Consider the following 11537-nt stretch of genomic DNA (forward strand, 5'->3'; position numbering starts at 1 on the left):
TTACCTTATATGGCAGCTAAAATTTGCGTCTGTGCAGTTCATTTTGAACATAAAAATATGTAGGTCCACCTGACCCCCAGATATATAAATAAAAAATAAAAATAACACGAGAAAAAGACAGGAATTATTAAATAACTCTTATTAAATAACTAATTTTTTGAGTCTCCGACACGCAACAATAGAGGTTTTCTGTTTGTACATGAATCTTTAGTGTTTTTCAAAGTGTCGATTTTTGGCAAATTGCATGGAAACCATGTGGGTCTCATTACAGGCGTTAGTAAAGAGGACTTGACCCTGTTGTCACATAATCTGTATCAAACCCCTGGAGGCATTTTGTTTTTGCATGTTTAAGGTTAAGGAGGCCAGTCGCGAAACTAGATAATAGAGATGCCATTGACACTGTAGACTTGCTTGAACATTTTATCTTTAAGTTAATTGCTGTTATGCATTGTTGTGGTTGTTTTTTTTTTTCATAATGAAGCATTCTACCCTTCCATGTCTGTTTTGATCTACTCAAAAGGTTGAATGTTAGAATGTATTACAATCAGCTGTATTTAAATATGGCATAAGGCATTTTAAAATGCAGTTAGCAGCCCCATCAAGGACACTCAGAACACGGTGACTGTGGCATCAAGCCTCTGGTAAAATGCACACAGAGGGGAGACCCTCTTTATGTGAGCAAAGGGCTTATGCATTTTGACAAACCACACTGTTTAAGATATAATAGCAGCATAATCACAGCCTCAGGCTGTCATTCTTCAGCATAATGGCCTGCTTATTCATCTGGGATGGCTTATGTCCCCACAACGATTTTATTTCCCAAGATTACCTTGTTTTCTTGTTCTCCTAACTCTCATTTTCTTTTTTTTTCCTGTTGTCCTACCTCCCTGATTTTATCACCTTGTTTCTCAGCTACTTCCTAAGCCCCTAATTCTAACTCACTTTACTTTAAGTGAAAAAATCAATTTATATTTTAATTTAAAAATACAGAATAGTTGTACGTTAATGTTAAATTTAGCATGATCACTGTCTAATTTGGATTTATTTAATGTGGTATTCTGATTTTAAAGGAGAGAAAATAAACATACTGCATATATTTACAAAGATGTCCAAGCAATGTTTTATTGAAGTTTTATTTTACAAGGTTTTAAATCTACAACTGACATAGAGAAAGGTGTATATACTTCTGGAACACTCTCCACCAATATAGGCTACAAATTCACCACTTTGTGTGATGTCGTGAGTGACTGCATATTGATGTTCACAGTGACAATGAAAGAGTTACAAAGACGACCAGACTGTATAGGTTAAATAATCTGGGGGAGACGCAGGCGAGCTGTGCGGCCCACCCAGTACAATCTTACAAAGGAACAGCTACCAGAATCATCACAGGGTTAAATTCTTCTCAATCTAAAACATAGAACTTTTACATCTGCCTTACCAGTAAACATTTATAGATAGACTTTGTATTGTACATATTAAAATACTTTACAAACACAATTAGAGCTCAGCACTGAGAAGGAAAGAATGAGCAGAGAGGGGGGGGGAAGCTGCCGTACATGGAAGTGCTTTGCTGTCCACTTGAGAACTTCTGTACTGGACTGTCCAGCATTTGACCACTATTCAGGATTGTTTCCAGTTGCAACATATATATGCACTTAAGCACTAGTTTTCTTCAGAGTACTGTTAACATTGTATATGTTTAATTACTACATGTAATTAAAAGTTTTGCATATGTAGTCAGTGAAATAATTTCCTCATTACCCAACCACCCTCAATTTACCGTGGTTTAATCCTGACCATTAAACAGGTTAGGTTTAATTAATCTATTTAGTTGTGCAAGATACATTTACAAGTTGTGTGATGTGTAATTTGAGAACCACTATAATTGAATTAAAAGAAAATAAAGTTTTTTTTTTTAGATTCAGGTGCATGCAATTGGCTGAGATCATCTCCAAAAAGTGCTTATATCAAACATCTACGCCCATCCAAAACATATAAATAGCTCTAAATCTAATCCAGGTCCTGTCCGTCTTTTATGCAAAGCTGACAAATGTAATATCATGATGAATTAAATGAGAGCTTCATCATTTTATTGTATATTTAAGCTTTAAAACAACAAGCTCTCTAAAAGAGTCTGAGATTTTTACTAGTCTTAACCTCAGTCCCATACTTTTTTGAGTATTGGCCCTAATTTCAGAAGTCCAGGTGGCATGTTAGTAGTGGTAGAGAGATGTTCCCTTGCTCAGGTAGGTTTCAGTCTCCTGCTCAGTTGGGCAGCGTGTCCAGGCCCAGTGATGCTGCGTGCTGCTTCGCCCGCAAGCGTAGGTTCTCAATGCTGGTGGTCTTGCTGTTGTGGCTAGGAAGGCCTCCAGAGGCCTGCAGCAGAGGGCTGTTCCAAACCTGTTGTGCGTGGTGAGATAGGGACTGATAGTAGGACTGACAGGGGAGGGAGCCCAGGGGTGCTGGCATGTTGACATTCATGCCCAGGTATGGTATGGATGATGGAGTCGCCATGTCGAAAGACGGATAATGAACCAGGTTGTTGGTAGCTGCCATGTGCTGGCGAAACTGCTCCTGCAGACGGAAGAGGCTGAGTGGTGACGAGGAGTACGAGTGACTCTGAGAGATACCGCCGGTCACCCCGCTAGATGAAGATGACATAGCTGGGGAGCCAAGAGGAGAATCTAAGGACACAAACATGGTTGTCAAGATTTAGATCAAAAGCTTGTTAGTTATTTGCCACCCTCAAAATGTAATTCTGCTATATAATGCATCCTTTCACAAAACAAAGGCTCCAAAGGGATTTTATTTACAGCAAATCCTTAAGAACTAACTTTTCAGTGAACAGTTCTTAAAAAAAAATGTTTTGTTCTTAGTATGAAGAACAATCTATACATCTAAAGAACCATTTTTTTCAATGGAAATGATGCAGTGAAATTGGAATAGCAATAAATAGCAAATACGTACCTGGTTTGGGGCTGAGACGTTTGCAAAGTGGGGAAAGGTTTCCAGGTGCTGGTTCTTTCTCAACCTTCAGATCTTCTCTGTGCTGCTTTATCTCCTCTTCCTTGTCAGTTGCGTTGTCCTCTGTGGCCGACTCGCTGCCTGACTGCTCTGCAGATGTCACATTAAGCTCAACACTAAGTTCTGATCCCAGTGCGTGAGGAGCCGCCTCTGCTTCAATGGAGGAGGAAGAGGAGGAGGATGAAGGTGGCTGGTTCTCAAGATTCATGCTGGAAGGGGCATCTTCCTTATCATTTGTTGCTAGGGGCCCATCTGTTGTGACATCTTTCTGCTTCTGCAGTTGCTCTTTTTGGAGGCTTCGTTGCTTCTTGCGGAACTTTGCACGGCGGTTCTTGAACCATACCTGGTAGCCAAAAGACAAGGTGTAGATGGGCTACATGATAAATAAAGGTATTTGTAGGCATTAGCATTATTATGAAATTGGTCATTTCTTACCTGTACGCGTGCCTCAGGTAGATTGGTGCACATGGCCAGGCGCTCCCGCATCACAACATCAGGATAGTGCGTTTTCTGAAAGGTCTTCTCCAACGCCTCCAGTTGCTGGGCCGTGAAAGCGGTGCGACTGCGGCGTTGTTTGCGATGTTGAGAGCCGTAGCGAGCCTCAAGTATGATATCTTGAAATGTACAGCCGTTGGAAGACAAAAGACACGGCATATTTAATTCAGTGTACTATCACAATTATTTAGTGTGTTGAAAGGGAGGGAGAGAGAGAACGCACTTACCAGCCAGTCTCTCCGCGAGGGTGAGCGCATGAACGGACGGCCGATAGTCAGGCGCGTGCTGCGCCTGTTGCGCCGCCTGTTGATGCAGGTTGTACATGGCGCTCAGTGAGTTCATGGCGTGGAGGGAGTATCCGTTCACTCCGTAGTGCTGCATGATTCAAAAATATCTGCAAAAATAAGAATGAGCCATAATGAGTTTAAACACTGAGCTTTTTCTATTTGTTAAAACATATTTTTACATTCAGAAAAGTTATATTGAGAGTTAAAGTCAAAGTTAAATGTCAGAATAGATGCTTTCGAACTAAAGTGGCGTCCGTGTGAGGAGACAACTATAGCAGCATCTTCAATGTAGGCTATTCAATAAATGGACAAAATATAACTTATATATTTCTGAAACATGGGCCTGTTAGCCTTTTATATTTAATAGCCTAAATAGATCTATTATTAAAATTATTATTATTTGAGACGTTGGTGATATAGGTGTCAAGACTGCGGCTATAAAATTAAAGTCAAAATTCCTAAAAATGCCTTCAATGCAGTTCATAATTCGCATACTGATGGCCTTAAAGATACTGAACACTTTACTTCACTATAGTCCATGTTTAACCATCGCATCATCTACCTTAGTTAATGGTCCTGCGTTCATTTATAAAATGTACTAAAAACAAACATTTTAATTAGTATCTCGCTTTCTTATGTTATATTTTTTATGTACGCGTAGTTCTAATCAATTAATAGGCCTATAGGTTGTTAGTTTATAGCTAGAGTGTCAAGCGCTTTTAAAAATACGCTTATAGGAGCGGAACTGTGTTCATTAATATCCAATCATTGTTTTGTCCAATCCATTAGTCATACACAGGGAATTAATTGGTGCAATTATCACTTTTTTACCTAATGAGCTCCGAATTATGCTTACTACATTAGATTTATAATTTCAGAGCCAAATTACCGTAGCAAATCCTTTAAAAACAGTTGTCAATGAATCATTGATTGGTTTTAGTGAGATCTAGGCCTAGGCTACTTAAGACTTCTTTTTATCAGTTCTGTGATCGTAATTTTATTTCTCTCATTATTGCAGATGCTAGGACTTTGAAAGACGATATTTTAATCGTAATACTTACAATTTACTGATGATTTAGTGAGGTTTAGTGTCCTGCTTCTCCGGTCATTTTTCACAGTCGATTTAAGATTTTCATAGATAAAATGAAAGGCTCCAGGACACGATTAGATATGTATTAGTATAGAGGTGGCTGACAGGCACGAATGTCTCCAAGGCCAATGCACTGCGCATTATTAAGAAAGTATGCTCCCGCACATGGCGGGTGTCCAGGGACTTAACAGCCTCGAGTTTTAAACTAAATTGTATTTCCAACCAGCACTTAAATTACTCGATATTTACTTCGATTCAATTCGTTTGTAGCCTATACATTAAATAAATGAACTACATTTTTAAAAAATTGTTTTGCATACTATTTAATCAAAATTGATAACACAATTTAAAGTTATGGGCTTTTTTGAGCAGTGCTGTAGCAATAATAATAATAATAATAGGCTAATAATAATAATAAATAGATATAGCCTAGGTTATAATTATTTTGAATCATTATATTATAATTCTGATACTAATTGGCAAACAATATGCTATGTAGCTTATTTCGCATTGTGACTTATGTTTGTCTGCTATAGCCTATTTGTTTCATGATAATTCAGGGCCATTTTAATAAGATAGGCTACATTCAAATTCAAAAATAATTTCCATAGATTAGATTTAGATTTACTTAGATTTAGATGTTGTTTAATTGTTAATATTTTGGTAAAAAATTAAATTACTTTTAAATTGTGACATATTTAGTTGTTACTGTTTTTGTTGTTTTTATTTCTGAATTTATATAATCTTGTTGCTTATTAATGGTGTAAAGTTTTTTTAAGTGTCGTTTTTCTTTGCGATAATTGCCTTTATGGACACCCGATGCAGTTTTGTAAACGGCGATTTCCGTTATGTCTATTCAGAACTTATGGAAGGAAATTTGTTTGGAGGGCTTGTTTAAAGGTTTTTGTGTGAGTGCTATCCTTGTCTGTAGGCCACCGAAACGCTTACCCTCCTCAGCTTGGAAGCTTCTGAATGGCACTCGGGAGTGCCCATTCCCAGACTATTAAGTCAGTGCACCGTCTGATGAATGTGATCAGAGGGCAAGAGGGAATAGTTTAATTCGCTTGGACAGAAGGTGCTTTGCTAAACATTTACTTTTCTCCCCCAAGTATTTGAATTGAATGGGATCCGTTTCTCTCCCTCCCTTCTCTCTCGGCCCCTTATCCCATCGCCCCGGGGCCACGTTTTGGCTGAGATGTATGGCTTCTCTGCGGGTAAAATATGCATGTTGATCCCCATTTGGGTCCCCGTCTAATGGAAGTGCAAATAGGTTTCGACTGTGGAGACCTCCATTTATCATCACCGCTGACACGGACGGACGTATACAGTGAGTTTACATGTGTGTGCGTGGCTTCAAGAAATGCTCGCGTGTGTGTTTTCCAAGCCATATGTGCCTAAAGAGATATGTTATAGGCCTACATCGACTTACGTTTGCTACTTTTAATTCATTGGCATTACATATGTGTGTATATGGATGGTATAGCTTACATTTTACTAATAAATAAATAAATCAAATTAAACGCATTTTAAAATATAGGCTAATAAAACGAAAAATTCTAGTAACCTAGTGATTTAGTACAATCAGACGATAATAGCAGCAATAATAGGCCTAACTATAATAATTTATGATTTTTTTATGATTATGTTTGTGAAACATTTGTTTAAGCGAACTTTGCTATGCGTCAAAATTTCGCCACAGGCCAACTAATATTTCGCACAAAGGGCAGCTTATTTTAATACTGTGTCTCGCTTCTATTGTGGTCTGTTCATCCGCCTGTTACTGCTGCGGGCAGTGTGACACTCCATGCTTCGATTATTAAAACCTCATTATGCAAATTGGCATGTACAGTGCAACTTTTTGATCCGACTAAATTAGGAAAAATGTTAGCGTTAAAAACCCATTTGACCTGGGGGCACTATTTATCGTGTCTCGCATGACATATATTTATATTGTCACTCATATTTTTGTAAGGCCCCCCACATTTATGTTAGCCTGAGCGCAGAGAGTTTTATCTTGCTCCATTTCTAAGTTGGCCTTTCTCTAGCTGAAATTTATTTTATATCGTTATTTAATCATTCTGAAGAGAGGACAATAATAGTTTTAGCCCACTTTTAAGCCTAATTAAAATTTTAAAATGTTATGTTTTCAGGAAGGCATCCTGGCGCATGCTCAAAATAAACTCTTGAGTTAGTATAGCTATGTTAAGTCTTTGTTATGGGCCAGATAAGTTATTTTTTTAAATAATTGAGTCGTGCCCTCTGGAATACAATTATGTATCTCTTTTTTATGGGGGGACACTTTAAAATAAAAATAAAAAGTCTTGGCTACATGAAGAGTAGCCTAAAGAAAAACTGCCGGCATATTTTTTTTATATTGGTTAATCTATGCTATATTTTAGATAGGCTATTGCTGAACCTAACACGTTTAAATATTACTGTTATTGGTTTATTATTATTAACGTAAATTGTTGCATAAGTCGTTTCTTACCTCAGTCTTGTCCTTTGTCCTGTGTGTCTTATGCTGTCACTTGATATTTTGTTGCTTGTAGCCCGGAGTATTTCCCAGATGTCCTTATCGCGTTTCTCAATGTCTAAGAGCCCATTCAAATGTATCCGCTAAGTATCAAGCGACTCCAAAACGTTCCCTGCGCGCTCTTCTCAGCACATCGCGTTCATCTATTGACACACGCTTTGAGGAGGGATTTTAAAGACCTCCGCGTAACATCAAGGAGGCTTGCTACTGGTCCTTGAAGCTGTCAATCAAAGCTCGACGATGTACTTTTCTGGCTACATTTGGACTCAGAGCCAATTGACCCTTTACTTGAAGTCTTAAATCACGCACTTGAGAGCACTAATGTGCACTCACAAACGCTTTTGCTAATGAACAATATAGACATACGTTATATGAGAATAAACAAAAAACACTGACATCGGTATAAAGGTTTAGAGCAGGAACATTAGAGAAACGGAATTACATAGCTTAGTGGTGGCAGAGATTTTGATCATGAAACAAAAAAAATGTATTTTTTCTTTCAAAAAAACATTGTTATTTTTTCATGTAGATTGTGGATTTTATTGTTTGCCTGATGCAAGAACCAAACAGCAGATCGTTAGAAATTGATATTATCGAACTCAGTTTTGCCAAAGTTAGTATGGTGTAAATGCCATTATATGAATATTTTGCTTTCTACATTCTTCTCACGCATTGACTTGTTTTGGTACTTCGTGAACATAGGAACATTTCTATAGAGGCCACGGTCCCAATACTTTTTTTAGACGAACGAATATCTCATGCATTGGTTTTGTTTGCTTTTCGGCTTTGTCATGCCACTGCAGGAGAGACTGAAGGGACTTTAGAGATCTCTAATAGATGCCAGGCTACTGCCTTCACAATCTCTCCCGGCCTTGAAGGATTTGGGTGAGGATAAGGGGAGACAAGACGCTATTTCAGCCTCCAAAAAACCTCTGTCTTGAAATGACTGCCGGTAAGAGGATTAAAACAATAATGCCCTTCTCTTCTTGAAGGGTTTTTAGAAAAGATTTCTTCTCCCGAAGCAAAACCGTTTAGGTTGGAATTAAGGGCAGCGCAAAGTAGCCTTTTAATGTAAAGCTTGCATAATTTGTTAAAGATGCTCGCAGAAAGCGGGCCAGGGTGAAAATCCCTAACTGAATTTTATCTCTGACCATAGTTATCATCTAGAGGAATTTGAAACTAATGGAAATTGAATGAAACTCAGGAGTTTTACCTCACATTTAAATATTATTTTAAAATATATAGCCTATATATTTAAAAAAAAAAAAATGTATCAGTGTTGTCAACAATAAAATAAGTCTTTGTATGTGTTCGGGTATGTTGATAAACTGATCCTGAAGTGTTTTATGCTAAACTTATAATTTACAGCCTAATTAAGTGTTTCTGTTTAATTCAATCCTCATAGGCAAATTAAATAACTTAAATCTGTATTGTAACGTTTACGTGAATTGTCTAATTAATCTCCTAATGTAAAATAATGATGAATTTCAAACTATTATAGGTTGTCGGAACAGATACAAATGTAACTTTTTTTTCCCGTTCTGCTCTTTTTATATTATAATATCCAAATATTTAAACCAAGCAAGAAAAGACCACAAGAAAATAAGCCATGGATAGCCCAACTATTTGACGAATGTTTAAAAAAATAAAACCATAATTAATAATAATAATAAAAAATCAAATCAAATATATTGTACAGATTTGCTTACCAAATATAAAATGTAGCCTATAATTCAAGTGAAGGCTATTTTGTTGCCGATATTTAAGACGCTTCACACGGGAGTCATTATTTTTTTTATTGTTATTTATTAATATTTATTTTTATCTTAATACCTTTATGGAAACAAACCTGTATCCGTTCCCATCCTTTCTCCCCACTTGGTTTTTTTATAGTCTGAAAAAGAAAGAGGATTAACTTGTGAACCGATGGAAATAAGAACTTTAACGGGAGGTAAATCTGGGCAATGTCTCTTTGTGAGGAGCGTTTCTAAAGCAATTAAAGTGAGAAAGAATTCCTCTCAGCGCCTCTTCCTTAAATCTGCTTAAACGAGGACTACTGTCCAGCACATCTGAGGGCTTTAAATGCCTTCCATTTAAAGTGGCACAGAGAGAAACCCACCGTTAGAGCTGCAAAAGGAGCCCTCAGTCCAGTTTTACTCGAAGTAATTGGGATTTTTTTTTCCTTTGGACTTTATTTTGCTACCCTTTCGTGTGGTTACCGAAATTTATTTTACGATGCCACCTGCTAGATATTACTTTAGCAATTAATTGCAATAGTAACTGGCATTGCAATGTAAAGTTCCCGCGCGCGATGATAAGCTTGTAGGAATTTATTGATAAATCTAGGGAGATATTTCTCAGAATAATTTTATTTAGAGCGAATCCCGCTGCCTTTCACAAACCGAGGGATGATATCTTAAAAACGAGTCAATCATATCGCTGGCTTTTATTTACACTTATGGATTTCACACTCACTCTTAGCTTTACCAGGAAATAATGAAATAAAGGCATTCGGTGTCACAGCGCGAGATGGTTGTTATTAGCTAATTAATAGAACTAATGATGTTTCTGCAACTTCATGAATACATTACGTCTGCAATCCACAAAGCTGTAGCCTCTCAGGCTCAATCCAAGGGTATTTCAGCATCTGTTCTTCCCAGAGCAATTAATCATTTTGATGTATGGTTTAAAATCGACTGCTTCCAGGAGACCTTTTTGACAAGAATAACAAAGCAATTTGCCAGGAGCCATCTCTTAGACACGTTATTAGCAGCACCTTCATCTTAAAACCTTTTTTTTTTTTTTGCTAAATTAGATACCTGTATTAAAGGGCCAGGGCTCCTTTTTAATTTATTTTGATTTCTCCACACAGCTTCACTGATACCTCTGGAAATCGCATCATTCGTGACAAGATCCCAGGATCTTCTTAACAAATCCCCATGCTAAAAGTTTTTGACCTGTCAGTTCTGTCAGAAGCTGTGCCCCTCTATTCTCTCTCATTCTCCATCTCTTTACTGTCTTCAGTCTCTTTCCCCTCTTGTATTTCTTCACACTCTCTTTCTCCCTCTCTCTCTCTCCGTCTTACTCACTTTGGCCCGGATCCGCAGCACAAGGGGCCCCATTGTATAGTCCTAATCCAGAAGCAACACAGCTTTAGCGACATGGAGGGATAAAAGGCCCATCAAGCCCACAACTTTATGGGGGCAAATCTCTACCTAATCCCTCGCTTTATCTAAACAAAAGCCCCTCTCTCCTAATCCACCTTCACTGCAAAAAAGGAAAAAAAAAAGAAAAGGAAAAAACAAGAGGCGCTAAAAAAAATCTCAGGCTTGAGTTGAACTGTGAGTTAAGAACCAGGAGTCATTTTAGTAAAGAAACTAACCACTACTGACAAGCTTCTGCTACTGACATTAGTAAAAATGAAACCCATGGAGACAGTAGTCAGATAGACCGATGAATAACTAAAGGTAAAGGGAAGTTTTCACACGTGGACAGTTTTCACTTTTTCTAAAGAGATTACAGTTATTTTTTCATTTTTAATGGACTTTATCTTATCGGTGTAAGTCTGTCAGTCAGTAAAATTGTTATAATAACTGTAAAGTCCTCATTACAAACTTCTGCAGAGTTCAAATGTCATTTCATTTACTACAAAAAAATGCCTCAATACTTATGTCAATTTCTTTATTATTTTAAATATAATTTAATTTAAAAGAATAATTTTCCACTTTGTTGTAATTCTATTGTGATAACGCCTTTTATAATTAATAGGGTGCTTTCATTATTTCAATAGACTGGACTCAAATGAGATCATTATCTTCAGTATGGGTGCTGGTGGCTATAATTGGGTAATTAAGGGGATGAAGTGGCTGCTCTTCCTCTTTAGTGCTTTGATGACTATTGAGTGAAAGAAGCAGCTTCTAATAAAACACAGCGAACAGCAACCTGCATGAATTATTGGCATCTCATTTATAATGTCTACCTTCAGGAATATTTATATAGCTGTAGAGAACCTGTAGAGCTAGAAATACTTTTTTTCTGCATCACAGTGGCTTTTGAAAGCAGATTTTGCCTGAGAGCATTATCCTAATAGTTAAAGCTAATTGGC

At 37.3% G+C, this 11537-nt stretch overlaps 1 protein-coding gene across 1 annotated transcript; it reads right to left on the reverse strand.

Moving 5' to 3' along the window:
• Positions 1-1715: 1715 nt before the first annotated feature.
• Positions 1716-7563, reverse strand: dmbx1a (diencephalon/mesencephalon homeobox 1a). Its single transcript, XM_059500930.1, has 5 exons — positions 7388-7563; positions 3750-3916; positions 3463-3641; positions 2971-3370; positions 1716-2687 (listed from the first exon to the last, which is right to left on the reverse strand). The coding sequence occupies exons 2-5, from the start codon at positions 3901-3903 to the stop codon at positions 2269-2271; spliced, it is 1152 nt and encodes a 383-aa protein (XP_059356913.1). The 5' UTR covers positions 3904-3916; positions 7388-7563; the 3' UTR covers positions 1716-2268.
• Positions 7564-11537: the final 3974 nt, after the last annotated feature.

The sequence above is a fragment of the Carassius carassius genome, chromosome 20, assembly GCF_963082965.1.
Source record: "Carassius carassius chromosome 20, fCarCar2.1, whole genome shotgun sequence".
Taxonomy (NCBI): Eukaryota; Metazoa; Chordata; class Actinopteri; order Cypriniformes; family Cyprinidae; genus Carassius; species Carassius carassius.

Coding starts and splice junctions, on each gene's coding strand:
- dmbx1a (XM_059500930.1), bottom strand. CDS start 3,903: ATGCAGCACTACGGAGTGAACGGATACTCCCTCCACGCCATGAACTCA. Junction 3,371..3,462: donor TACCTGAGGCACGCGTACAG/GTAAGAAATGAC, acceptor TTTGGCTACCAG/GTATGGTTCAAGAACCGCCG. Junction 2,688..2,970: donor ACGTCTCAGCCCCAAACCAG/GTACGTATTTGC, acceptor TTGTGTCCTTAG/ATTCTCCTCTTGGCTCCCCA.